Here is a 27,519-nt window from a genome sequence, read left to right on the forward strand (position 1 = left end):
TACTGCAAATTTTAGCATAGCAACACAATTATACTACTCATATTGCTGAGTGAAGACCCCACAAACACAACACATGAAAGTTGCAGTGAACCATTCATATGCTTGCTTGAACTGCAGAAAGATAACGGAAGCTAAAAGAAGAATCATATTACAGATGCTCTTTAGTAAAATAGAGGAGTTATAATTTTGTTAATATTAATTTGGTACAAAACTTACAGCCCTTTGATTCCCTTTTTTCATGAAACATGAACTTGGGTTGGATTGCATTGCATCTGAACACATCTATTGTTGGTAAAGAAAAGTAAAGAATGCAGAGTGACCAGGGTTAGACTAAGGGTGTCGATCTAATTGAGAACAGTGGTGAGTGATAATAAAGGGACTTCACAGCTGCGACCTTGGCCTTGTCTTGCCTCTCTGTAGACAACAGCTGCTCTTTATTCTTCCTCTTGAAATGTATTTTACACCCTATTGCTTTACAGACTATTGTTGAACTTTAGATGTCAAGATGCTTAAAGTGACACAAATCCTAGCCTACTGTATTCATATGTTGAACAGACGACAGAGTGCAAAAGCCTATGACATGGTGGCTCTACCTTCTAATTAACAAATATCCTTTTTTTTTTCATCCCGAAAAAAAAATCGGCCTAATTATTGTTCCCTAAAATAGAAACCCTGGTTAAAATATCTGAATCTCTATCTCATGGTGTTTTGGCTTACCATTTGTTTTAAACCTACTTACAAATAATTAATTAGATACTGATACTTAGAATTAGACAGACGATGATAGATAGATAGATAGATAGATAGATAGATAGATAGACAGACAGACAGACAGACAGACAGACAGACAGACTACCATCTGCCCTAGCCTCCCCCACCTCCTCCTTCACCCTTCTTTGTCATGCCCATGTGGGTGCATTACTCTGTTGCTCACAAGGTGAGAGCAGCAAATAGCTGCTCCAGGCTCTACCCAATTTGGAGAATGCTTTTTGTGATAGACAACCTGGATGCCATTTCTCTGATATTCATTCCCATATTTGGTTGACCTACAACCTTTATTAATGGAGAGGTAGCCTGGTCAGCCACTGGATCAGTCATTTCTCTTAAGGTTGACAGTCAGAGGTAAGAGAACACCCACGCAGGTATAAAAGTTTTAATTATATTAAAATTTCTGCTGCTAGCTATATTTTGTAATAGGTTAGCAATTGATTTGAGTGACAGGACTCCTGTTTCTGTGAACCTTGCTGTCAAATGTCTAATGAATTTGTGATGTTATATGTGATCTTTGGTTCCTTTCTGTGTGCTTCATATGAATAGCACAAATCGTTACTTCCTGTGGAGTGAAACGCCTAAGGTAAAATTTAAAGCTACACTTCTTGAATTTCTGAATCAGTTAACTTAAATGCATTTTTCTATTGGTGCATGTGTGTGTCAGAAAAGAATGGGCATTTTTGTTGCAATTATGTCTGTTTGGGGTTGCTGGTCTTAAATACCCAAACACCTCAAACACCTTTAGTAGTTGTGTCTCATGCAAAGACCTGCTGCATAACACGTTAATTTGAGCCTTCTGCATACTAAAAGTTACTGGAAATGCTTGATATACAAGAATATAAATATTTTTTGTTGTTTTTAGAAATTCTTTTACTGTCTCTGTTACTAAACCTGCTTTGTGTGCATTTTTCCTGGGTCTTACATGAATTTGGTTAATATATGCTTATGCTTATTTACATTTAATAGACATTTTTTTAAAGGTTGAAAAATGGGGGATGCTGCCATGAAAGAGTTTGGGGCGGCGGCTCCTTACCTGAGAAAGTCAGATAAGGAGCGTCTGGAGGCCCAGACTCGCCCATTTGACATGAAAAAACAGTGTTTCGTTCCTGACCCTGAAGTTGAGTACGTTAAAGCAACAATCACTAGCCGCGATGGCGACAAAGTCACCGTCGACACTGAATTTGGAAAGGTATATTCATCATATCAGTTCCATTCAAATGTATTTTAGTTTTTAGCTTTGTGCAATACCTGGTACTTCTTTTTGCAGACCGTCACAGTGAAGGAGTGCGATGTGCACCCTCAGAACCCGCCTAAGTTTGATAAAATTGAAGACATGGCGATGTTCACCTTCCTCCATGAACCAGCTGTGCTGTTTAACCTCAAAGAGCGTTACGCAGCGTGGATGATCTACGTAAGTTACCAAACTTGAAAGTTATCTTTAGTGAAATAACATTTTCGCATCTGAAACAAAATTTAATATCCCTCTCTTTACATGACAGACCTACTCTGGGTTGTTCTGTGTGACTGTCAATCCCTACAAGTGGCTGCCAGTCTACAATCAGGAGGTGGTCGTTGCCTACAGAGGAAAGAAGAGGACTGAAGCTCCTCCTCATATCTTCTCCATCTCTGACAATGCCTACCAGTACATGCTGGCAGGTACAAATATCCCTTTTAGCATTCATCTTGATTGACATTTTGTTTGGACATCGTCGCATTTTCCCTGATTTTCTGATATTCTCTTGCTGACAGACAGAGAAAACCAGTCAATCCTTATCACGTAAGTAACTTTACCAACAAGGGTCTTTTTTCAGCAGTTAAGAGTTATACTTCTTGGTCTTGAAATGTATGTCTTTTTCTACTCAGTGGAGAATCTGGAGCTGGAAAGACTGTCAACACCAAACGTGTCATTCAGTACTTTGCCAGCATTGCTGCTGTCCCAAGTGGGAAGAAAGATTCAGCTGCAGAGAAGAAGGTTCTTACGAGACAAGATTTTCTTAATGTTCGACAAACAAAATATAGTCATAATATTGCTGTTTTTCAAGGTTCTTTTTTGTTTAACTAAATCAGGGAACCCTTGAAGATCAAATCATCCAGGCTAACCCCGCTCTAGAGGCCTTTGGCAATGCCAAAACCATCAGGAATGACAACTCCTCCAGATTTGTGAGTGTCTGTATCTGGCTGATGTCAGACTACTTGTTTACATTCATAAATGAAGTTACTTCTTATTCCAAAAATACAAGTGAACACACATTTTCCTCCCAGGGTAAATTCATCCGTATTCATTTTGACAACCGAGGAAAGCTGGCCTCGGCTGACATCGAGACCTGTAAGTAAAATTAAGATAATCCATGTATCCATTTTCTGAGCCATTTTTGTTTGGTTGGAGGCCTCTGGAAATATGAACCAAGAGTGCTTTAACCATGCAAAGCCTGTTTAAAACTGGAGTATTATTTCATAATTAAACATTTGAAAAACTCTATTAAATTTGTTACTGTGTGTCACACTTTCATACCATTTATAATAACTCATTCAGACCTTTTGGAAAAGTCTCGTGTGACCTTCCAGCTCAAAGCTGAGAGGGACTACCACATTTTCTACCAGATCCTGTCTCAGATAAAGCCTGAACTTCTAGGTAAGGATGAGTACAGGACAGGTGTTTGATTTGTACTCAATCATACATTTCATAGTGAAATAAACATTTTCTATTTAATTTTAGAGATGCTGCTCATCACCAACAACCCTTATGACTACGCCTTCATCTCCCAAGGAGAGACAACAGTAGCCTCTATCAATGATTCTGAAGAGCTGATGGCCACTGATGTGAGTTGAATCTCAGATTCACTGCAGCAATTTTAGTCGAAAATTCATTTAATAAAACAAAAAAGAAAATAGTAAAATTAATGTTTTTGATTTTCGTCAGGAAGCCTTTGATGTTCTGGGCTTCACTCAAGAAGAGAAGAACAGTATTTACAAGCTTACTGGTGCAATCATGCACTATGGCAACATGAAGTTTAAACAGAAGCAGAGAGAAGAGCAGGCAGAGGCCGATGGTACTGAAGGTGAATATAATTATAACATAATAGATTATATTCAAATAACTAGGCACTCTGACGCCTGACTAATGCCAGACCTGATGAATCAAGGAATCACTTAAATAGAAGCTAAATGGAACCTAACAAAGTGAAGGATACAACAATGTAAAAAAAACCCTCTACAACAGACGACATCTATCAGTCTGCAAAGGGTTAAAAATCAATTTCTTAGGCTTTGGAACTGCAAGAAGCCATGGTGAGAGCCACTATCCACCAGAAAAACAGACAGCTCTGGGGGAGAACAGTTAAAGTACAATTTAAAGTAAAAAAAATACTGAATGTGAATGGATGATGTTATTTTTGTCAGAACATCTTAAACTGTGCAAAATAAAATATGCAAAAAATGTATCACTGTCACTATTTCTCAGATGCTGACAAAGTTGCATATCTGATGGGCCTGAACTCTGCTGACCTCATCAAAGGTCTCTGTCACCCAAGAGTCAAAGTAGGAAACGAGTGGGTCACCAAAGGACAGAATGTCGCCCAGGTACAGAGTTACAGGGAATTTTGTCAGGCTTTGATTTAATGAAAACGCACCATTTATTTTGAATCACATATTTCCGTTCTAAGGTGTACTACGCTATCGGTGCACTGGCTAAGTCAGTATATGAGAAGATGTTTCTGTGGATGGTGGTGAGAATCAACCAGTCCCTGGACACCAAACAGCCCCGCCAGTATTTTATTGGGGTGCTTGACATTGCTGGATTTGAGATCTTTGATGTGAGTTTGGAAAAATAAGTTCTTATAATCTTATAAATGGTTGTCCCTAATGTAAGGATGCATTTTAAATCATGAACATACTGTGGTCCATTTCATTTCAGTTCAACACCTTTGAGCAGATGTGCATCAACTTCACCAATGAAAAACTGCAACAGTTTTTCAACCACCACATGTTTGTACTGGAGCAGGAAGAGTACAAGAAAGAGGGCATCGAATGGGAGTTCATTGATTTTGGTATGGATCTGCAGGCCTGTATCGACCTGATTGAAAAGGTGTGACACTGGACTATATAAAAAATTTCTATTTTTATCCCACTGTTTGTGCATGTTATTCTTAAAACTAAAATGTATGTTAACATTTTTGTCATGAAAATTGTTTTTCTTCATTATATTTATCTTAGCCCATGGGTATCATGTCCATCCTTGAAGAGGAGTGCATGTTCCCCAAAGCCAGTGATGCCACCTTTAAAGCTAAGCTCTATGACAACCACCTGGGAAAATCTAACAATTTCCAGAAGCCCAGAGTTGTCAAAGGAAAACCAGAGGCTCATTTTTCCCTTGTGCACTACGCTGGAACTGTTGATTACAATATCAACAACTGGTTGGTGAAGAACAAGGATCCTCTGAATGAGACTGTTGTTGGTCTTTTCCAGAAGTCTAACCTTAAGCTTTTAGGCTTGCTTTTTGCCGGATATGCAGGAGCTGATTCAGGTATTTTGACATCCCATAGTGAAAATTAGAAGTCAATAATAATTTACAACAACAACAACAGTATTGTAATCAATTTTTCTACAGATTTGAACTGCCTTAAAAATCTGTTGTGATCTGTTGGTTCTCTCAATAAAGTTCGACATTAATTTTTTTTTAGCTCAGGAAGGTGGGAAGGGCAAAGGTGGAACCAAGAAGAAAGGTTCTTCCTTCCAAACTGTATCAGCTTTGCACAGGGTGAGATATGTTTTTATTTTTTAATGTAAAGGAGAGATTGTACTGAGTTATACATCATGACTTCAGCAAGAATTTCTCATTAGTTTGATAGAGGTTCAAAACTTTGTTCTGATTTGCCCAGTTTTGAAGTTATAGACACTGAAATTAACCAGGCGACACAAACCCTTTATGAGCTGCATTAGAAAGGTCAACAATCTGACTAAAATTGACTATGGCAACTACTTTGTAAACACCCAAAAGGAAACTTACGTACTTACTATACTTGGTGTCAAAAGCAATAGCAACAATTTACATATGAAAAACTTTCAGGAGAACCTGAACAAGCTGATGACCAACTTGAGGTCAACTCACCCTCACTTTGTACGCTGCATCATCCCCAACGAGACCAAGACTCCAGGGGCCATGGAGAACCCTCTGGTGATGCACCAGCTGCGCTGTAACGGTGTGCTGGAAGGCATCAGGATCTGCAGAAAGGGTTTCCCCAACAGGATCCTCTATGGAGATTTCAAGCAGAGGTTTAAGTTCTCTTAAAACAAATGCATATTAGTATCAATCCATCCATATTAGTAAGTACTTGAAAAGAAACAACTCTTTCATCTGTTGTTTTTCTAACAAAGGTACCGTATTTTGAACCCTAACGCCATTCCCGAGGGACAGTTCATTGACAACAAGAAGGCTGCTGAAAAACTTTTGGGTTCTTTAGATTTAGACCACAGCCAGTACAAACTGGGACACACCAAGGTCAGTATTTGCATACTTATAGAACACTTTGAACAGAAACAAGCTGTTACTGACTCTGCTATGTGTTGCTGTAAAAGGTGTTTTTCAAGGCTGGGCTGTTGGGCCAGCTAGAGGAGATGAGAGATGACAGATTAGCCTTAATCATCACTGGCATCCAAGCTCGATCAAGAGGCCTTCTGGCAAGAGTTGAATTCCAGAAGATTGTTGAACGCAGGTAACTTATCAAAGCTTGGTCAAATTCTGTTAGCCAACTCAGTTTATGTTGTGCAGCACAATGTCAAAACAGATTTGCATCATTAAAATTTATCATCTGTCCAGTATACAAGACATATTTTCCACTGAACCATATTTTATCACCGAACAAAATATCAAAATGCAATATGTTCATGGACTTATGGACACAAAATACGGCAACTGTCATTAGATACATGCATAGGAGAATGTTGTGAGGGTTCGGTTAAATATATTAAAAACATATTTTTAATGAAGGATTAACGGTGGGTGGAGTTTTACAAACACTGATTATCTGTTGTCTGCAGGGATGCTCTTCTTGTGATCCAGTGGAACATCCGTGCCTTCATGGGGGTCAAAAATTGGCCCTGGATGAAAATGTTCTTCAAGATCAAACCTCTGCTGAAGTCAGCAGAGACTGAGAAAGAGATGGCCAACATGAAGGAAGAGTTTGCCAAACTGAAAGAGGCTTATGCAAAATCAGAAGCCCGCAGGAAAGAACTGGAAGAGAAAATGGTCACTCTTCTCCAAGAAAAGAACGACCTGCAGCTCCAAGTTCAGGCTGTATGTTAAAGGATAGTTTCTTACAGTATGACAACAAATATCAACATCACATGTATTGTGTGTGTTTGTCGGCTTAATGCGTATGTCATACTTTTTGTCTTCAGGAGCAAGACAATCTAGGCGATGCTGAAGAAAGATGTGAGGGGCTGATCAAGAGCAAAATTCAGCTGGAGGCCAAAATCAAAGAGCTGACAGAGAGACTGGAGGATGAGGAGGAGATGAATGCAGAACTGACTGCTAAGAAGAGGAAGCTGGAGGACGAGTGCTCCGAGCTGAAGAAAGACATCGATGACTTAGAGTTAACTCTAGCTAAAGTGGAGAAGGAGAAGCATGCCACTGAGAACAAGGTACAACAAACCTATTAATGACTGTCATTGTGAAATTAATCTGTTACTAAACTGAACCTCTATTCTGGCTATAGGTAAAAAACTTGACTGAGGAAATGGCTGCATTGGATGAAATCATTGCCAAGCTGACCAAGGAAAAGAAAGCTTTACAGGAAGCTCATCAGCAAACTCTGGACGACCTGCAGAGTGAGGAAGACAAAGTCAACTCTCTAACTAAGGCCAAGACTAAGCTGGAGCAGCAAGTGGATGATGTAAGAACATAGACTGACTTTGGTAGTTAATGAATAATAATTTTAATATATCAGTACCATTGTAATAATATTTATTTTCCCCCACAGCTTGAGGGGTCTTTAGAGCAAGAAAAGAAAGTCCGTATGGACCTTGAGCGAGCAAAGAGGAAGCTTGAAGGAGACCTCAAGTTAGCTCAAGAAAGTATCATGGACCTAGAAAATGATAAGCAGCAGCTCGAAGAGAGGCTGAAAAAGTAAGATGAGATGGGCAGGTTTACAATGAAGCAATAAAAACACACTTTCGATTGTGCCTCAAGTGAAACCTTTTTATTTTATATCCAAAGGAAAGATTTTGAAATCAGTCAGCTGAATGGTAAAGTTGAGGATGAGCAGGTGATGAGTGCCCAGCTCCAGAAAAAACTGAAGGAGTTGCAGGTAACGAATCAAACAAGACCCATGAAAAAGAAAAAGAAAAACATATGGTTTGGAGGAGTAAAATTAAATGTCAAGGTTTGCTTTTGACTCCGATCTAGGCTCGTATTGAGGAGCTGGAGGAAGAGCTAGAAGCAGAGAGAGCTGCTCGAGCCAAGGTGGAGAAGCAGAGAGCTGACCTGGCCAGAGAGCTGGAGGAGATCAGTGAGAGGTTGGAGGAGGCTGGAGGAGCCACAGCTGCCCAGATTGAGATGAACAAGAAGAGGGAGGCCGAGTTCCAGAAACTGCGCAGAGACCTCGAAGAGGCCACTCTGCACCACGAAGCCACTACTGCCACACTCAGGAAGAAACAAGCCGACAGTGTTGCTGAGCTGGGAGAGCAGATTGACAACCTGCAGAGAGTCAAGCAGAAACTGGAGAAGGAGAAGAGTGAGCTCAGACTGGAGCTGGATGATGTGGTCTCCAATATGGAACAAATTGTCAAGGCAAAGGTAAGTTACTTTCAGGTATTAGGGTTTGTTCTCATTGCCAAATCAAACATTAATTTTATAATTGTGTACATGATTGGCCATCTACTGCTTTTTGTTCACAGAACAACTTGGAGAAAATGTGCAGGTCTCTGGAAGACCAGATGAATGAATATAAAACAAAATCAGAAGAGGGACAGCGTGCCATCAATGACTTCACCATGCAGAAAGCAAAGCTTCAAACTGAGAACGGTATGCATTAGACCTGAACAGCATATTTTAGTTGTGCCAGTGTGCGGTACTGAATTTAATGTTATGCTTAAATAAGGTGAACTTTTGAGGCAGCTTGAGGAAAAGGATTCTCTGGTGTCTCAACTCACGAGAGGAAAACAGTCGTACACTCAGCAAATTGAAGACCTGAAAAGACAACTGGAGGAAGAAGTCAAGGTAGCAAATAATCATCAGTGTAACCTCATTAGGTAGAGACCATTGGTACACCCAGTTAATAAAGATACACTTTCTTTTAGGCCAAGAACGCATTAGCCCATGCAGTGCAGTCTTCTCGCCATGACTGTGACCTGCTCAGGGAGCAGTATGAGGAGGAGCAGGAGGCTAAAGCTGAACTGCAACGTAGCATGTCCAAGGCCAACTCTGAGGTGGCTCAGTGGAGAACCAAGTATGAAACTGATGCCATCCAGAGGACCGAAGAACTAGAAGAGGCCAAGTAAGCCAAATACACTAAGTCCACGAACTCAGCAAAGGTAAAGAGCGTTTAACCACAAATACATATTTTCATCACCTAGAAAGAAGCTGGCTCAGCGTCTGCAGGAGGCTGAGGAGGCTGTTGAAGCAGTGAATGCTAAATGTTCCTCTCTGGAGAAGACCAAACACAGGCTGCAGAATGAGATTGAAGATCTCATGGTGGATGTAGAGAGGTCTAATGCTGCTGCCGCTGCTCTGGACAAGAAACAAAGAAACTTTGACAAGGTTTTCATCCGGCACTTATTATTTCACTGAAGCGGAAGGTCAATCTTTTATCTAAAATGAAAACTTTCTTGTAGGTCTTGGCAGAGTGGAAACAGAAGTACGAGGAGTCTCAAACAGAGCTGGAGAGCTCTCAGAAAGATGCCAGGTCTCTGAGCACTGAGCTCTTCAAACTGAAGAACTCCTATGAAGAATCTCTTGAACATTTGGAGACCATGAAGAGAGAGAACAAGAACTTACAAGGTGACTTAATTACCCATTAAAATCATACATGAACAGTTTGTTCACAGTATAACGGCATTTATTTTTTACAATATGCCCTCAGAGGAAATATCTGACCTCACTGAACAAATTAGCGAAGGTGGAAAGAATATTCATGAGCTTGAGAAGATTCGAAAACAGTTGGAACAAGAGAAGTCTGAGATACAGACAGCTCTGGAGGAAGCAGAGGTAAGCTGCTGCATACTGGCCTTTTTCAAATTTGAAAGATTTTAGGTTGTGAGGATTAATTCATTACAAGTTATGTAGTCATTGTGTCTAATTTCTATTTGTGACAGGCCACACTGGAGCATGAGGAAGGGAAGATTCTCAGAGCCCAACTTGAGTTTAACCAAGTAAAGGCTGACATTGAGCGCAAGCTAGCTGAGAAAGATGAAGAAATGGAGCAATCGAAAAGAAACCACCAGCGAACTGTGGATACTCTTCAAAGCTCTCTGGAGGCTGAGACTCGCAGCAGGAACGAGGCCCTGCGTCTGAAAAAGAAGATGGAGGGAGACCTCAATGAGATGGAGATCCAGCTAAGCCAGGCTAACAGGCAGGCAGCTGAGGCCCAGAAACAACTTAAGGCCGTCCATGCCCATCTGAAGGTCTGAATAAACAAGCAGTTCTACTTCTTTGAAACAAAAATCAAAACCAAAGTGAAACATCAGTTAAAATTTTGGGGGTTTTTATCTTCAAGGATACTCAACTTCAGCTGGACGACTCTCTGCGAGCCAGTGATGATATGAAGGAAAACATTGTCATTGTTGAGCGACGCAACAACCTTCTTCAGGCTGAAGTGGAGGAGCTGAGAGCAGCTCTGGATCAAACGGAGAGAAGCCGCAAACTTGCAGAGCAAGAGCTGCTGGATGTCAGTGAGAGAGTGCAGCTACTGCACTCACAGGTAAGACTGGAGAAGACTTGATACAGAAACTATCTATTGAAAATATACTCAGGAATTTAAAAAATCATATTTTTCATCTGAACACCAGAACACCAGCCTGATAAACCAAAAGAAGAAGCTGGAGGCTGATACATCCCAGCTTCAAACTGAAGTGGAGGAGGCAGTGCAGGAGTGCAGGAATGCAGAGGAGAAGGCCAAGAAGGCCATCACTGATGCTGCCATGATGGCAGAGGAGCTGAAGAAGGAGCAGGACACCAGCGCTCATCTGGAGCGAATGAAGAAGAACATGGAGCAAACCATCAAAGACCTGCAGCACCGCCTGGATGAAGCTGAGCAGATCGCCATGAAGGGAGGCAAGAAGCAGATTCAGAAGCTCGAGGCCAGGGTGGGTATAACACTTCAGTCTCTCCCTATAATCTCTTTGACTACAGCATCTATATATCAAATAAATAGCTGGTCTAAATTTAAGTGATGTTATCTGAATTTTGTTGTGGGATCTGAATTTTATAGGTCAAGGAACTTGAAAATGAGGTGGAAAATGAGCAGAAAAAGGCCAGCGATGCTGTGAAGGGAGTAAGAAAGTATGAAAGGCGTATCAAGGAGCTTACTTATCAGGTAACTTAAATTCTTAACCAGTTAGCTTGTCTGATGGAAATTACACTCAGAAACAAAACTATGTAAAAATTTGTACTAATTAGACCGAAGAAGATCGCAAAAATCTAGCACGTCTTCAAGATTTGGTGGACAAGCTGCAGCTAAAGGTCAAGTCCTACAAGAAGGCTGCAGAGGAAGCTGTAAGTTATACAGATTTTAAATACCGCCCTTACATCTGACCACTGACTGAATATTTTCTTTACAAACAATATTGTGCTTCTATTCTACAGGAGGAACAGGCCAACAGTAATCTTACCAAGTTCCGCAAACTTCAACATGAGCTCGATGAAGCTGAGGAGCGAGCTGACATTGCCGAGTCTCAGGTCAACAAGCTGCGCGCCAAAAGCCGTGATGTGGGATCAAAGGTTCGTATGTGTACATGTTAAAAAAAAGTGTTAGTCCGGAATAGTAGGACTCTTAGCATCCTGCTGACAGATCACCAACACAAATTCTAGCTTTTTATCTCAAGGATCATTGACAAAAATAAAAGCGAAAGCATGCATTGTAGTCTCACTGCAGAATCACTGTAGAGTGAGCATTGACTGTTTTCACTTCATTTACAATCCAGCTCTTCTTTTCAAATCAAAAAATGATCACTAATGATCCTCTTTTCCCCTCTTTCTTGTTTCAGAAAGGACTTGATGAAGAATGAAGTTCACCTTGAAATGATCATTTCTGAGACACCTCTTGGTCCTGCAATGAAGTCTCCCTATGCATGTGTTTTTGTTTAGTAGAATAAAGTTAATGAGCATCTCAAACAGTGTTGCGAGTTTCATTGATAAAAGTGTTTGCTGTTTATACTGGTGAGAACCAAACTTGATTTTACAAAACAAAAAAATATAAAATTTGAACCAAACTAGTAGAAAAATAAGATCAAAATTAACTAAAAGGATAGCAACAAAGATAAAGTGAAAGTGTTATGTTTTAAATGTCTATTACTGGTATTAAAGAATTGCATTATAAGGAATGTATCGGTAATTTGACTGAATTTCCCCATAGATATAGTAATATGTAGTTTTCCCTCTCACACTTCTTTCCAATGAAAGGAGGGAACAAGTTGTCAGTTGTACTTACTGTGATTTCAGACAAAATCACAAAAACTAATACATTACAATAAAAAAAGCATTTTGGTATTCAATATAGTAGAGAATACAAAATTCGAAACCATGGTCACTAAATCAATTTCTTTGAGCTTTTAGAAATAAAAAATGTGTTGCAGAAAACTATGTGTAGCTTATAAATGACAAAGTTGTTCCCATTGGGACTATTATTAATTCAATTCAATTTTATTTATATAGTTCCAAATCACAACACCAGTCGCCTCGGCGCTTTATTTTGTAAGGTAGACAACGGTATTATTACTAGGCAGCTTTTATACCTCATTCATCAGAAGTCAGTCAAACATCAAATGACCACCAGATGGCGCTCACAGATCCATTTCTTATAGTTTGATAATGGAACTTACTCTACATGTTACATGATAAGAAGAGTTTGCTTTGTCATTTTCTTTAAAATTTCAGTCATTTTATATGTTTTATATTTCCCTGTAGCATGACATCTAACATTTTTTTAAATGTTTTTTGGGTGTTCTGGATTTAAATGAGATTAAAATAGGTGACAATGGTATTGAAGAAGACTTTAAAAGAATAATTAGTGACATGTGAAGAGAGGACTGCAGAATTCAGGTTGATTGATTCAAATAAGAAAATAAATCCATTTTTTTTCTATAACACTTACTTAAATGACACTACCAACTAGAAAATGCAGAAGAATTTTATGAATGTAGTCTTGAACTATTATTATTATTATTACTCTAGGAAGCTACTAAGAACAATATGCTTATGTACAGAACTGTAAATGACACAGTGCTTGATAAGTGAGACATTTCTACTCCACATGCACCCACAATAGATAATTAACAAAACAAGCTCACAGACTACTCTTTTTGCATAAATATGAGCCATCTTCTCACTACTTCTTTCGGGTATAGAAAACTGGACATCATCCAGAGACACAACCATTTATTTCTGACTATTTCTTTCCATTTTGATATGACTAAAGGCTAACATACTGAAAAACTAAACTATAAAAGTGAAAACTACTAACCTTCACATCAGTAGTAGTGCCCATTCTTTCTTTTAACAAGCACTCTCTTTTTGGAGCCAGACTGGGGAGGGCCATTTGGAGCACAGGATACAAGCAGACTTGACAGACTGGCAGCAGATAATCTGGTCTTGGTGTGTCCTCCAACAGGAAATAGTACATTAACAATATGAGCATATTAGGTCTAAAAGAAATGTTTTCTATTTTTGCCATTTCCGCAATCAGGAATGAGAAGTTCTGCATAAAGTAAAACAAAAAGTTGATAATAAAATCTTTAAATGGCCAACATTACCTTTTCAATATTTCATGAGAGGATCTCTTGGTCACTACCTCATCTGAAGACAAGCAGTACTCTGGACTTGATCCTATAGAGAGGTCCATAGTCTGAATGAGTGAGAAGAGGACAAGGGAGGAGAACAATCAACTCCTGTAAGCCTCTGTTAAAGTTCAACACCACTTAGAAGTGACCTTTCACAGTAACATAGGACAAATTCTGCCAATAGCTTTGCTGGATCTAGTTTCACACTTAAGTGAGGCAAGGTGCCTCACACCTTCTTTTGTGTGCTCATGTGATCATAAAAGTCAAAGACACAAAGACCGTGGACAGCTGGGAATGAGACCTTAAATGGCTGGAAGAGTACTCTCCTAGAGCCTGGAATAGACAGAGGATAAGTAAAGGAGAAGGAAATGGGATCTGATAGAAAGTCACATAATTGAGGTTGTAGAAGGATTTAATTTGTGCCAGACCTTCATCAGACCTTCATCAAACAAACAAACAAAAAAAACAACAGCAAACAAACAAAGAAAAGAAACTGATGAGAAACTTTGAAAGCTGATTTGCCCTCCTTGTCTTGTTTTAGAGGTTTCATTTGTAACACATACAGGTTTATTTGTTCATGCATTTTGCACTGAACGTAGATTAATTATAGTATATTGCTTTATATAAATGATATATTATCCCACAATACGCTAGCTATAGTATATATACTAGCTATAGTATATTGTTATGTTCCCTTGAGGTTATCACCTGTTGCTGCTGGTCAAAGAAGAAATACAAACCAATCTCAACTACTTGCGTCACAAGCTGTCCCCAAGCTATACTCTGAACCGCCAAGCCCTTAAAGGCAGTTAACAGGAATTTCACAAGTTATCTTTGTGCTCAAGGATAAAGGGAAGAAAACAATTCCATGTCAACAGAAGCCAGCCAAGTGCACTAGCTGCATGTCACATCTGATAGCAGGTTGAAGTATATAGCTACATAGTCAGGGGTCATTTGTGCCCTCTCGTCTTTTGTTCTAGTGGCAAAAGGTCATTTATTTAATAGAAAACTAAATGAAATAAAAGGTTTGCTTCATCTGGAGAAAGACAAAAATAATTTGCATTCTTGTGAGAAGAGTTATGACCTCTAAAATTAAGAACACTTTGCATGTAGAGCTCTTAATTTATGTTGGGCTAAAACTTTTTGCAAAATGAATCAATCAATACAAAAATGAAATTAAACGTTCACATCTGTGTGTATTTCCTTATATCTCTGTCTCTTTATCATAGAGACAGAGTTGAAACACAATATGAATAATTTTACAATAACAATAATAATAATATAACAACAATAACCAAGAAATAAAGTCCAGCATCAGGAAAACTCCCACTGCTCTTCCACCAGAAATCATTTTGTCTATTAAAACTGTGTAGAGGAAAGGGGAAGGCAACGTTATTTGTAAGACCCAAGAGATGTACATGCAAGTACAACAAATACCCATTTTATATACTATTGTGCTATTGATCTGCTGAACGGACCAAGATTTTTCTTCTCTGTTCAGAAACAGCTGATGACGAGTTACAGTAACATAGAACATACACACATGTATTACATGTGACACACTATTAGGGAGGTCATGCTCCTTGATCAATTAAATATGACTTACTGCAAATTTTAGCATAGCAACACAATTATACTACTCATATTGCTGAGTGAAGACCCCACAAACACAACACATGAAAGTTGCAGTGAACCATTCATATGCTTGCTTGAACTGCAGAAAGATAACGGAAGCTAAAAGAAGAATCATATTACAGATGCTCTTTAGTAAAATAGAGGAGTTATAATTTTGTTAATATTAATTTGGTACAAAACTTACAGCCCTTTGATTCCCTTTTTTCATGAAACATGAACTTGGGTTGGATTGCATTGCATCTGAACACATCTATTGTTGGTAAAGAAAAGTAAAGAATGCAGAGTGACCAGGGTTAGACTAAGGGTGTCGATCTAATTGAGAACAGTGGTGAGTGATAATAAAGGGACTTCACAGCTGCGACCTTGGCCTTGTCTTGCCTCTCTGTAGACAACAGCTGCTCTTTATTCTTCCTCTTGAAATGTATTTTACACCCTATTGCTTTACAGACTATTGTTGAACTTTAGATGTCAAGATGCTTAAAGTGACACAAATCCTAGCCTACTGTATTCATATGTTGAACAGACGACAGAGTGCAAAAGCCTATGACATGGTGGCTCTACCTTCTAATTAACAAATATCCTTTTTTTTTTCATCCCGAAAAAAAAATCGGCCTAATTATTGTTCCCTAAAATAGAAACCCTGGTTAAAATATCTGAATCTCTATCTCATGGTGTTTTGGCTTACCATTTGTTTTAAACCTACTTACAAATAATTAATTAGATACTGATACTTAGAATTAGACAGACGATGATAGATAGATAGATAGATAGATAGATAGATAGATAGATAGATAGATAGACAGACAGACAGACAGACAGACAGACAGACAGACAGACTACCATCTGCCCTAGCCTCCCCCACCTCCTCCTTCACCCTTCTTTGTCATGCCCATGTGGGTGCATTACTCTGTTGCTCACAAGGTGAGAGCAGCAAATAGCTGCTCCAGGCTCTACCCAATTTGGAGAATGCTTTTTGTGATAGACAACCTGGATGCCATTTCTCTGATATTCATTCCCATATTTGGTTGACCTACAACCTTTATTAATGGAGAGGTAGCCTGGTCAGCCACTGGATCAGTCATTTCTCTTAAGGTTGACAGTCAGAGGTAAGAGAACACCCACGCAGGTATAAAAGTTTTAATTATATTAAAATTTCTGCTGCTAGCTATATTTTGTAATAGGTTAGCAATTGATTTGAGTGACAGGACTCCTGTTTCTGTGAACCTTGCTGTCAAATGTCTAATGAATTTGTGATGTTATATGTGATCTTTGGTTCCTTTCTGTGTGCTTCATATGAATAGCACAAATCGTTACTTCCTGTGGAGTGAAACGCCTAAGGTAAAATTTAAAGCTACACTTCTTGAATTTCTGAATCAGTTAACTTAAATGCATTTTTCTATTGGTGCATGTGTGTGTCAGAAAAGAATGGGCATTTTTGTTGCAATTATGTCTGTTTGGGGTTGCTGGTCTTAAATACCCAAACACCTCAAACACCTTTAGTAGTTGTGTCTCATGCAAAGACCTGCTGCATAACACGTTAATTTGAGCCTTCTGCATACTAAAAGTTACTGGAAATGCTTGATATACAAGAATATAAATATTTTTTGTTGTTTTTAGAAATTCTTTTACTGTCTCTGTTACTAAACCTGCTTTGTGTGCATTTTTCCTGGGTCTTACATGAATTTGGTTAATATATGCTTATGCTTATTTACATTTAATAGACATTTTTTTAAAGGTTGAAAAATGGGGGATGCTGCCATGAAAGAGTTTGGGGCGGCGGCTCCTTACCTGAGAAAGTCAGATAAGGAGCGTCTGGAGGCCCAGACTCGCCCATTTGACATGAAAAAACAGTGTTTCGTTCCTGACCCTGAAGTTGAGTACGTTAAAGCAACAATCACTAGCCGCGATGGCGACAAAGCCACCGTCGACACTGAATTTGGAAAGGTATATTCATCATATCAGTTCCATTCAAATGTATTTTAGTTTTTAGCTTTGTGCAATACCTGGTACTTCTTTTTGCAGACCGTCACAGTGAAGGAGTGCGATGTGCACCCTCAGAACCCGCCTAAGTTTGATAAAATTGAAGACATGGCGATGTTCACCTTCCTCCATGAACCAGCTGTGCTGTTTAACCTCAAAGAGCGTTACGCAGCGTGGATGATCTACGTGAGTTACCAAACTTGAAAGTTATCTTTAGTGAAATAACATTTTCGCATCTGAAACAAAATTTAATATCCCTCTCTTTACATGACAGACCTACTCTGGGTTGTTCTGTGTGACTGTCAATCCCTACAAGTGGCTGCCAGTCTACAATCAGGAGGTGGTCGTTGCCTACAGAGGAAAGAAGAGGACTGAAGCTCCTCCTCATATCTTCTCCATCTCTGACAATGGCTACCAGTACATGCTGGCAGGTACAAATATCCCTTTTAGCATTCATCTTGATTGACATTTTGTTTGGACATCGTCGCATTTTCCCTGATTTTCTGATATTCTCTTGCTGACAGACAGAGAAAACCAGTCAATCCTTATCACGTAAGTAACTTTACCAACAAGGGTCTTTTTTCAGCAGTTAAGAGTTATACTTCTTGGTCTTGAAATGTATGTCTTTTTCTACTCAGTGGAGAATCTGGAGCTGGAAAGACTGTCAACACCAAACGTGTCATTCAGTACTTTGCCAGCATTGCTGCTGTCCCAAGTGGGAAGAAAGATCCAGCTGCAGAGAAGAAGGTTCTTACGAGACAAGATTTTCTTAATGTTCGACAAACAAAATATAGTCATAATATTGCTGTTTTTCAAGGTTCTTTTTTGTTTAACTAAATCAGGGAACCCTTGAAGATCAAATCATCCAGGCTAACCCCGCTCTAGAGGCCTTTGGCAATGCCAAAACCATCAGGAATGACAACTCCTCCAGATTTGTGAGTGTCTGTATCTGGCTGATGTCAGACTACTTGTTTACATTCATAAATGAAGTTACTTCTTATTCCAAAAATACAAGTGAACACACATTTTCCTCCCAGGGTAAATTCATCCGTATTCATTTTGACAACCGAGGAAAGCTGGCCTCGGCTGACATCGAGACCTGTAAGTAAAATTAAGATAATCCATGTATCCATTTTCTGAGCCATTTTTGTTTGGTTGGAGGCCTCTGGAAATATGAACCAAGAGTGCTTTAACCATGCAAAGCCTGTTTAAAACTGGAGTATTATTTCATAATTAAACATTTGAAAAACTCTATTAAATTTGTTACTGTGTGTCACACTTTCATACCATTTATAATAACTCATTCAGACCTTTTGGAAAAGTCTCGTGTGACCTTCCAGCTCAAAGCTGAGAGGGACTACCACATTTTCTACCAGATCCTGTCTCAGATAAAGCCTGAACTTCTAGGTAAGGATGAGTACAGGACAGGTGTTTGATTTGTACTCAATCATACATTTCATAGTGAAATAAACATTTTCTATTTAATTTTAGAGATGCTGCTCATCACCAACAACCCTTATGACTACGCCTTCATCTCCCAAGGAGAGACAACAGTAGCCTCTATCAATGATTCTGAAGAGCTGATGGCCACTGATGTGAGTTGAATCTCAGATTCACTGCAGCAATTTTAGTCGAAAATTCATTTAATAAAACAAAAAAGAAAATAGTAAAATTAATGTTTTTGATTTTCGTCAGGAAGCCTTTGATGTTCTGGGCTTCACTCAAGAAGAGAAGAACAGTATTTACAAGCTTACTGGTGCAATCATGCACTATGGCAACATGAAGTTTAAACAGAAGCAGAGAGAAGAGCAGGCAGAGGCCGATGGTACTGAAGGTGAATATAATTATAACATAATAGATTATATTCAAATAACTAGGCACTCTGACGCCTGACTAATGCCAGACCTGATGAATCAAGGAATCACTTAAATAGAAGCTAAATGGAACCTAACAAAGTGAAGGATACAACAATGTAAAAAAAACCCTCTACAACAGACGACATCTATCAGTCTGCAAAGGGTTAAAAATCAATTTCTTAGGCTTTGGAACTGCAAGAAGCCATGGTGAGAGCCACTATCCACCAGAAAAACAGACAGCTCTGGGGGAGAACAGTTAAAGTACAATTTAAAGTAAAAAAAATACTGAATGTGAATGGATGATGTTATTTTTGTCAGAACATCTTAAACTGTGCAAAATAAAATATGCAAAAAATGTATCACTGTCACTATTTCTCAGATGCTGACAAAGTTGCATATCTGATGGGCCTGAACTCTGCTGACCTCATCAAAGGTCTCTGTCACCCAAGAGTCAAAGTAGGAAACGAGTGGGTCACCAAAGGACAGAATGTCGCCCAGGTACAGAGTTACAGGGAATTTTGTCAGGCTTTGATTTAATGAAAACGCACCATTTATTTTGAATCACATATTTCCGTTCTAAGGTGTACTACGCTATCGGTGCACTGGCTAAGTCAGTATATGAGAAGATGTTTCTGTGGATGGTGGTGAGAATCAACCAGTCCCTGGACACCAAACAGCCCCGCCAGTATTTTATTGGGGTGCTTGACATTGCTGGATTTGAGATCTTTGATGTGAGTTTGGAAAAATAAGTTCTTATAATCTTATAAATGGTTGTCCCTAATGTAAGGATGCATTTTAAATCATGAACATACTGTGGTCCATTTCATTTCAGTTCAACACCTTTGAGCAGATGTGCATCAACTTCACCAATGAAAAACTGCAACAGTTTTTCAACCACCACATGTTTGTACTGGAGCAGGAAGAGTACAAGAAAGAGGGCATCGATTGGGAGTTCATTGATTTTGGTATGGATCTGCAGGCCTGTATCGACCTGATTGAAAAGGTGTGACACTGGACTATATAAAACATTTCTATTTTTATCCCACTGTTTGTGCATGTTATTCTTAAAACTAAAATGTATGTTAACATTTTTGTCATGAAAATTGTTTTTCTTCATTATATTTATCTTAGCCCATGGGTATCATGTCCATCCTTGAAGAGGAGTGCATGTTCCCCAAAGCCAGTGATGCCACCTTTAAAGCTAAGCTCTATGACAACCACCTGGGAAAATCTAACAATTTCCAGAAGCCCAGAGTTGTCAAAGGAAAACCAGAGGCTCATTTTTCCCTTGTGCACTACGCTGGAACTGTTGATTACAATATCAACAACTGGTTGGTGAAGAACAAGGATCCTCTGAATGAGACTGTTGTTGGTCTTTTCCAGAAGTCTAACCTTAAGCTTTTAGGCTTGCTTTTTGCCGGATATGCAGGAGCTGATTCAGGTATTTTGACATCCCATAGTGAAAATTAGAAGTCAATAATAATTTACAACAACAACAACAGTATTGTAATCAATTTTTCTACAGATTTGAAATGCCTTAAAAATCTGTTGTGATCTGTTGGTTCTCTCAATAAAGTTCGACATTAATTTTTTTTTAGCTCAGGAAGGTGGGAAGGGCAAAGGTGGAACCAAGAAGAAAGGTTCTTCCTTCCAAACTGTATCAGCTTTGCACAGGGTGAGATATGTTTTTATTTTTTAATGTAAAGGAGAGATTGTACTGAGTTATACATCATGACTTCAGCAAGAATTTCTCATTAGTTTGATAGAGGTTCAAAACTTTGTTCTGATTTGCCCAGTTTTGAAGTTATAGACACTGAAATTAACCAGGCGACACAAACCCTTTATGAGCTGCATTAGAAAGGTCAACAATCTGACTAAAATTGACTATGGCAACTACTTTGTAAACACCCAAAAGGAAACTTACGTACTTACTGTACTTGGTGTCAAAAGCAATAGCAACAATTTACATATGAAAAACTTTCAGGAGAACCTGAACAAGCTGATGACCAACTTGAGGTCAACTCACCCTCACTTTGTACGCTGCATCATCCCCAACGAGACCAAGACTCCAGGGGCCATGGAGAACCCTCTGGTGATGCACCAGCTGCGCTGTAACGGTGTGCTGGAAGGCATCAGGATCTGCAGAAAGGGTTTCCCCAACAGGATCCTCTATGGAGATTTCAAGCAGAGGTTTAAGTTCTCTTAAAACAAATGCATATTAGTATCAATCCATCCATATTAGTAAGTACTTGAAAAGAAACAACTCTTTCATCTGTTGTTTTTCTAACAAAGGTACCGTATTTTGAACCCTAACGCCATTCCCGAGGGACAGTTCATTGACAACAAGAAGGCTGCTGAAAAACTTTTGGGTTCTTTAGATTTAGACCACAGCCAGTACAAACTGGGACACACCAAGGTCAGTATTTGCATACTTATAGAACACTTTGAACAGAAACAAGCTGTTACTGACTCTGCTATGTGTTGCTGTAAAAGGTGTTTTTCAAGGCTGGGCTGTTGGGCCAGCTAGAGGAGATGAGAGATGACAGATTAGCCCTAATCATCACTGGCATCCAAGCTCGATCAAGAGGCCTTCTGGCAAGAATTGAATTCCAGAAGATTGTTGAACGCAGGTAACTTATCAAAGCTTGGTCAAATTCTGTTAGCCAACTCAGTTTATGTTGTGCAGCACAATGTCAAAACAGATTTGCATCATTAAAATTTATCATCTGTCCAGTATACAAGACATATTTTCCACTGAACCATATTTTATCACCGAACAAAATATCAAAATGCAATATGTTCATGGACTTATGGACACAAAATACGGCAACTGTCATTAGATACATGCATAGGAGAATGTTGTGAGGGTTTGGTTAAATATATTAAAAACATATTTTTAATGAAGGATTAACGGTGGGTGGAGTTTTACAAACACTGATTATCTGTTGTCTGCAGGGATGCTCTTCTTGTGATCCAGTGGAACATCCGTGCCTTCATGGGGGTCAAAAATTGGCCCTGGATGAAAATGTTCTTCAAGATCAAACCTCTGCTGAAGTCAGCAGAGACTGAGAAAGAGATGGCCAACATGAAGGAAGAGTTTGCCAAACTGAAAGAGGCTTATGCAAAATCAGAAGCCCGCAGGAAAGAACTGGAAGAGAAAATGGTCACTCTTCTCCAAGAAAAGAACGACCTGCAGCTCCAAGTTCAGGCTGTATGTTAAAGGATAGTTTCTTACAGTATGACAACAAATATCAACATCACATGTATTGTGTGTGTTTGTCGGCTTAATGCGTATGTCATACTTTTTGTCTTCAGGAGCAAGACAATCTAGGCGATGCTGAAGAAAGATGTGAGGGGCTGATCAAGAGCAAAATTCAGCTGGAGGCCAAAATCAAAGAGCTGACAGAGAGGCTGGAGGATGAGGAGGAGATGAATGCAGAACTGACTGCTAAGAAGAGGAAGCTGGAGGACGAGTGCTCCGAGCTGAAGAAAGACATCGATGACTTAGAGTTAACTCTAGCTAAAGTGGAGAAGGAGAAGCATGCCACTGAGAACAAGGTACAACAAACCTATTAATGACTGTCATTGTGAAATTAATCTGTTACTAAACTGAACCTCTATTCTGGCTATAGGTAAAAAACTTGACTGAGGAAATGGCTGCATTGGATGAAATCATTGCCAAGCTGACCAAGGAAAAGAAAGCTTTACAGGAAGCTCATCAGCAAACTCTGGACGACCTGCAGAGTGAGGAAGACAAAGTCAACTCTCTAACTAAGGCCAAGACTAAGCTGGAGCAGCAAGTGGATGATGTAAGAACATAGACTGACTTTGGTAGTTAATGAATAATAATTTTAATATATCAGTACCATTGTAATAATATTTATTTCCCCCCACAGCTTGAGGGGTCTTTAGAGCAAGAAAAGAAAGTCCGTATGGACCTTGAGCGAGCAAAGAGGAAGCTTGAAGGAGACCTCAAGTTAGCTCAAGAAAGTATCATGGACCTAGAAAATGATAAGCAGCAGCTCGAAGAGAGGCTGAAAAAGTAAGATGAGATGGGCAGGTTTACAATGAAGCAATAAAAACACACTTTCGATTGTGCCTCAAGTGAAACCTTTTTATTTTATATCCAAAGGAAAGATTTTGAAATCAGTCAGCTGAATGGTAAAGTTGAGGATGAGCAGGTGATGAGTGCCCAGCTCCAGAAAAAACTGAAGGAGTTGCAGGTAACGAATCAAACAAGACCCATGAAAAAGAAAAAGAAAAACATATGGTTTGGAGGAGTAAAATTAAATGTCAAGGTTTGCTTTTGACTCCGATCTAGGCTCGTATTGAGGAGCTGGAGGAAGAGCTAGAAGCAGAGAGAGCTGCTCGAGCCAAGGTGGAGAAGCAGAGAGCTGACCTGGCCAGAGAGCTGGAGGAGATCAGTGAGAGGTTGGAGGAGGCTGGAGGAGCCACAGCTGCCCAGATTGAGATGAACAAGAAGAGGGAGGCCGAGTTCCAGAAACTGCGCAGAGACCTCGAAGAGGCCACTCTGCACCACGAAGCCACTACTGCCACACTCAGGAAGAAACAAGCCGACAGTGTTGCTGAGCTGGGAGAGCAGATTGACAACCTGCAGAGAGTCAAGCAGAAACTGGAGAAGGAGAAGAGTGAGCTCAGACTGGAGCTGGATGATGTGGTCTCCAATATGGAACAAATTGTCAAGGCAAAGGTAAGTTACTTTCAGGTATTAGGGTTTGTTCTCATTGCCAAATCAAACATTAATTTTATAATTGTGTACATGATTGGCCATCTACTGCTTTTTGTTCACAGAACAACTTGGAGAAAATGTGCAGGTCTCTGGAAGACCAGATGAATGAATATAAAACAAAATCAGAAGAGGGACAGCGTGCCATCAATGACTTCACCATGCAGAAAGCAAAGCTTCAAACTGAGAACGGTATGCATTAGACCTGAACAGCATATTTTAGTTGTGCCATTGTGCGGTACTGAATTTAATGTTATGCTTAAATAAGGTGAACTTTTGAGGCAGCTTGAGGAAAAGGATTCTCTGGTGTCTCAACTCACGAGAGGAAAACAGTCGTACACTCAGCAAATTGAAGACCTGAAAAGACAACTGGAGGAAGAAGTCAAGGTAGCAAATAATCATCAGTGTAACCTCATTAGGTAGAGACCATTGGTACACCCAGTTAATAAAGATACACTTTCTTTTAGGCCAAGAACGCATTAGCCCATGCAGTGCAGTCTTCTCGCCATGACTGTGACCTGCTCAGGGAGCAGTATGAGGAGGAGCAGGAGGCTAAAGCTGAACTGCAACGTAGCATGTCCAAGGCCAACTCTGAGGTGGCTCAGTGGAGAACCAAGTATGAAACTGATGCCATCCAGAGGACCGAAGAACTAGAAGAGGCCAAGTAAGCCAAATACACTAAGTCCACGAACTCAGCAAAGGTAAAGAGCGTTTAACCACAAATACATATTTTCATCACCTAGAAAGAAGCTGGCTCAGCGTCTGCAGGAGGCTGAGGAGGCTGTTGAAGCAGTGAATGCTAAATGTTCCTCTCTGGAGAAGACCAAACACAGGCTGCAGAATGAGATTGAAGATCTCATGGTGGATGTAGAGAGGTCTAATGCTGCTGCCGCTGCTCTGGACAAGAAACAAAGAAACTTTGACAAGGTTTTCATCCGGCACTTATTATTTCACTGAAGCAGAAGGTCAATCTTTTATCTAAAATGAAAACTTTCTTGTAGGTCTTGGCAGAGTGGAAACAGAAGTACGAGGAGTCTCAAACAGAGCTGGAGAGCTCTCAGAAAGATGCCAGGTCTCTGAGCACTGAGCTCTTCAAACTGAAGAACTCCTATGAAGAATCTCTTGAACATTTGGAGACCATGAAGAGAGAGAACAAGAACTTACAAGGTGACTTAATTACCCATTAAAATCATACATGAACAGTTTGTTCACAGTATAACGGCATTTATTTTTTACAATATGCCCTCAGAGGAAATATCTGACCTCACTGAACAAATTAGCGAAGGTGGAAAGAATATTCATGAGCTTGAGAAGATTCGAAAGCAGTTGGAACAAGAGAAGTCTGAGATACAGACAGCTCTGGAGGAAGCAGAGGTAAGCTGCTGCATACTGGCCTTTTTCAAATTTGAAAGATTTTAGGTTGTGAGGATTAATTCATTACAAGTTATGTAGTCATTGTGTCTAATTTCTATTTGTGACAGGCCACACTGGAGCATGAGGAAGGGAAGATTCTCAGAGCCCAACTTGAGTTTAACCAAGTAAAGGCTGACATTGAGCGCAAGCTAGCTGAGAAAGATGAAGAAATGGAGCAATCGAAAAGAAACCACCAGCGAACTGTGGATACTCTTCAAAGCTCTCTGGAGGCTGAGACTCGCAGCAGGAACGAGGCCCTGCGTCTGAAAAAGAAGATGGAGGGAGACCTCAATGAGATGGAGATCCAGCTAAGCCAGGCTAACAGGCAGGCAGCTGAGGCTCAGAAACAACTTAAGGCCGTCCATGCCCATCTGAAGGTCTGAATAAACAAGCAGTTCTACTTCTTTGAAACAAAAATCAAAGCCAAAGTGAAACATCAGTTAAAATTTTGGGGGTTTTTATCTTCAAGGATACTCAACTTCAGCTGGACGACTCTCTGCGAGCCAGTGATGATATGAAGGAAAACATTGTCATTGTTGAGCGACGCAACAACCTTCTTCAGGCTGAAGTGGAGGAGCTGAGAGCAGCTCTGGATCAAACGGAGAGAAGCCGCAAACTTGCAGAGCAAGAGCTGCTGGATGTCAGTGAGAGAGTGCAGCTACTGCACTCACAGGTAAGACTGGAGAAGACTTGATACAGAAACTATCTATTGAAAATATACTCAGGAATTTAAAAAATCATATTTTTCATCTGAACACCAGAACACCAGCCTGATAAACCAAAAGAAGAAGCTGGAGGCTGATACATCCCAGCTTCAAACTGAAGTGGAGGAGTCAGTGCAGGAGTGCAGGAATGCAGAGGAGAAGGCCAAGAAGGCCATCACTGATGCTGCCATGATGGCAGAGGAGCTGAAGAAGGAGCAGGACACCAGCGCTCATCTGGAGCGAATGAAGAAGAACATGGAGCAAACCATCAAAGACCTGCAGCACCGCCTGGATGAAGCTGAGCAGATCGCCATGAAGGGAGGCAAGAAGCAGATTCAGAAGCTCGAGGCCAGGGTAAGTCAAAATCGTGTTAATGAAGTCAAATCGATATAATAAATTACCAAATCATCAAACAAGGAAAATATTTAGTATGTTATAAGTAATCTTTTTGTTCAACAGATCAGAGAATTGGAGAGTGAAGTTGAAGTTGAACAAAGGAAATCAAGTGATGCCGTCAAGGGAATACGAAAATATGAGAGACGGATTAAAGAGCTGACGTATCAGGTATTTTTGAGTCACCTTAGAGAATGAGGGAAGAAACAGTAAAAATTAAATTCATATTTACTTTGACTCAGAGAAATACAATTTTTTTCTTGTTTGCTTCCAGACAGAAGAGGATCGTAAGAATCTTACCCGTCTGCAAGATCTGGTGGACAAGTTGCAGCTAAAGGTGAAATCCTACAAGAAAGCTGCTGAGGAAGCTGTAAGTAGTCTTTGCATTTACATTTTACACACTAAAAAAGCATTGCACCTGTTCATCATTTCTACTCGCCTATTAATCATATAGAAATATAGAAAATATACAGCAGGTCATCTTAAGGATATTGTGCTTCTGTTCTACAGGAGGAACAGGCCAACAGTAATCTTACCAAGTTCCGCAAACTTCAACATGAGCTCGATGAAGCTGAGGAAAGAGCTGACATTGCCGAGTCCCAGGTCAACAAACTACGTGTCAAAAGCCGTGACGCAGGGTCAAAGGTCAGTATCTGTATAATGACACATCGCATGTATCTGTTTTAGGAATTTTATAAAGATTTCATTTACCATCAGAATCCACAGATGCATTTTACAGTTTGCATATAACTGCATATTTAAAAGTTAATTTTACAAATATGTCCAAAATTGAATCTACAACACTTGAAAGTTTTCAGTTTTGTCACATTAAAGTGAACCATTAATATGTCCAATAATACTTAACAATATTTCATTCTCTCTTGTTTGTGTCTCTGTTTCCAGAAAGGTCATGATGAGGAGTAAAACACATGGTCTGAATCCCTGTTTCTGAGACATCGGATGTATTAGTAACGGTGTCTCCCTATGCATGTTGGTTGGTCAGTAGAATAAAATGAATCTGCATCTGAAA

At 39.7% G+C, this 27,519-nt stretch overlaps 2 protein-coding genes and 1 long non-coding RNA gene across 3 annotated transcripts; 2 read left to right on the forward strand and 1 right to left on the reverse strand.

Annotated features, from left to right (window-relative positions):
• The first annotated feature begins 1,048 nt into the window (after positions 1-1,048).
• On the forward strand, positions 1,049-12,097 carry LOC309693254 (myosin-7-like). The gene is made up of 39 exons (XM_082512316.1): positions 1,049-1,122; positions 1,318-1,354; positions 1,752-1,960; positions 2,039-2,182; positions 2,271-2,427; positions 2,521-2,548; positions 2,635-2,743; positions 2,839-2,931; positions 3,034-3,097; positions 3,305-3,403; positions 3,488-3,591; positions 3,692-3,830; positions 4,232-4,350; positions 4,434-4,583; positions 4,685-4,855; positions 4,984-5,293; positions 5,451-5,527; positions 5,837-6,042; positions 6,145-6,268; positions 6,346-6,482; positions 6,808-7,063; positions 7,168-7,410; positions 7,485-7,661; positions 7,749-7,894; positions 7,985-8,075; positions 8,174-8,563; positions 8,665-8,791; positions 8,868-8,986; positions 9,067-9,263; positions 9,343-9,526; positions 9,601-9,766; positions 9,849-9,973; positions 10,081-10,389; positions 10,482-10,685; positions 10,774-11,070; positions 11,196-11,300; positions 11,384-11,479; positions 11,570-11,704; positions 11,971-12,097. Exons 3-39 carry the CDS (start codon positions 1,760-1,762, stop codon positions 11,989-11,991), a joined length of 5,820 nt encoding a protein of 1,939 aa, XP_082368442.1. The 5' UTR covers positions 1,049-1,122; positions 1,318-1,354; positions 1,752-1,759; the 3' UTR covers positions 11,992-12,097.
• LOC309693255 lies at positions 5,912-13,848 on the reverse strand. The gene is made up of 3 exons (XR_014272602.1): positions 13,735-13,848; positions 13,446-13,583; positions 5,912-6,021 (listed from the first exon to the last, which is right to left on the reverse strand). It is a non-coding gene; the product is annotated as an uncharacterized lncRNA (long non-coding RNA).
• Positions 13,849-16,697: 2,849 nt separating this feature from the next.
• On the forward strand, positions 16,698-27,519 carry LOC309693192 (myosin-7-like). Its single transcript, XM_082512211.1, has 38 exons — positions 16,698-16,734; positions 17,132-17,340; positions 17,419-17,562; positions 17,651-17,807; positions 17,901-17,928; positions 18,015-18,123; positions 18,219-18,311; positions 18,414-18,477; positions 18,685-18,783; positions 18,868-18,971; positions 19,072-19,210; positions 19,612-19,730; positions 19,814-19,963; positions 20,065-20,235; positions 20,364-20,673; positions 20,831-20,907; positions 21,217-21,422; positions 21,525-21,648; positions 21,726-21,862; positions 22,188-22,443; positions 22,548-22,790; positions 22,865-23,041; positions 23,129-23,274; positions 23,365-23,455; positions 23,554-23,943; positions 24,045-24,171; positions 24,248-24,366; positions 24,447-24,643; positions 24,723-24,906; positions 24,981-25,146; positions 25,229-25,353; positions 25,461-25,769; positions 25,862-26,065; positions 26,154-26,450; positions 26,556-26,660; positions 26,764-26,859; positions 27,000-27,134; positions 27,393-27,519. The coding sequence occupies exons 2-38, from the start codon at positions 17,140-17,142 to the stop codon at positions 27,411-27,413; spliced, it is 5,820 nt and encodes a 1,939-aa protein (XP_082368337.1). The 5' UTR covers positions 16,698-16,734; positions 17,132-17,139; the 3' UTR covers positions 27,414-27,519.

This window comes from Aulonocara stuartgranti (assembly GCF_965226115.1).
Source record: "Aulonocara stuartgranti genome assembly, chromosome: 18".
NCBI lineage: Eukaryota > Metazoa > Chordata > Actinopteri > Cichliformes > Cichlidae > Aulonocara > Aulonocara stuartgranti.

Excerpts from the sequence above, each read along its gene's own strand:
- LOC309693254 (XM_082512316.1), top strand. The coding sequence starts at position 1,760 with ATGGGGGATGCTGCCATGAAAGAGTTTGGGGCGGCGGCTCCTTACCTG. Across the intron at positions 8,792-8,867 it reads AAAGCTTCAAACTGAGAACG|GTGAACTTTTGAGGCAGCTT; the intron begins GTATGCATTAGA and ends TGCTTAAATAAG. Across the intron at positions 9,974-10,080 it reads CAGCTCTGGAGGAAGCAGAG|GCCACACTGGAGCATGAGGA; the intron begins GTAAGCTGCTGC and ends TATTTGTGACAG.
- LOC309693192 (XM_082512211.1), top strand. The coding sequence starts at position 17,140 with ATGGGGGATGCTGCCATGAAAGAGTTTGGGGCGGCGGCTCCTTACCTG. Across the intron at positions 18,124-18,218 it reads ATCCAGCTGCAGAGAAGAAG|GGAACCCTTGAAGATCAAAT; the intron begins GTTCTTACGAGA and ends TAACTAAATCAG. Across the intron at positions 26,661-26,763 it reads TTAAAGAGCTGACGTATCAG|ACAGAAGAGGATCGTAAGAA; the intron begins GTATTTTTGAGT and ends GTTTGCTTCCAG.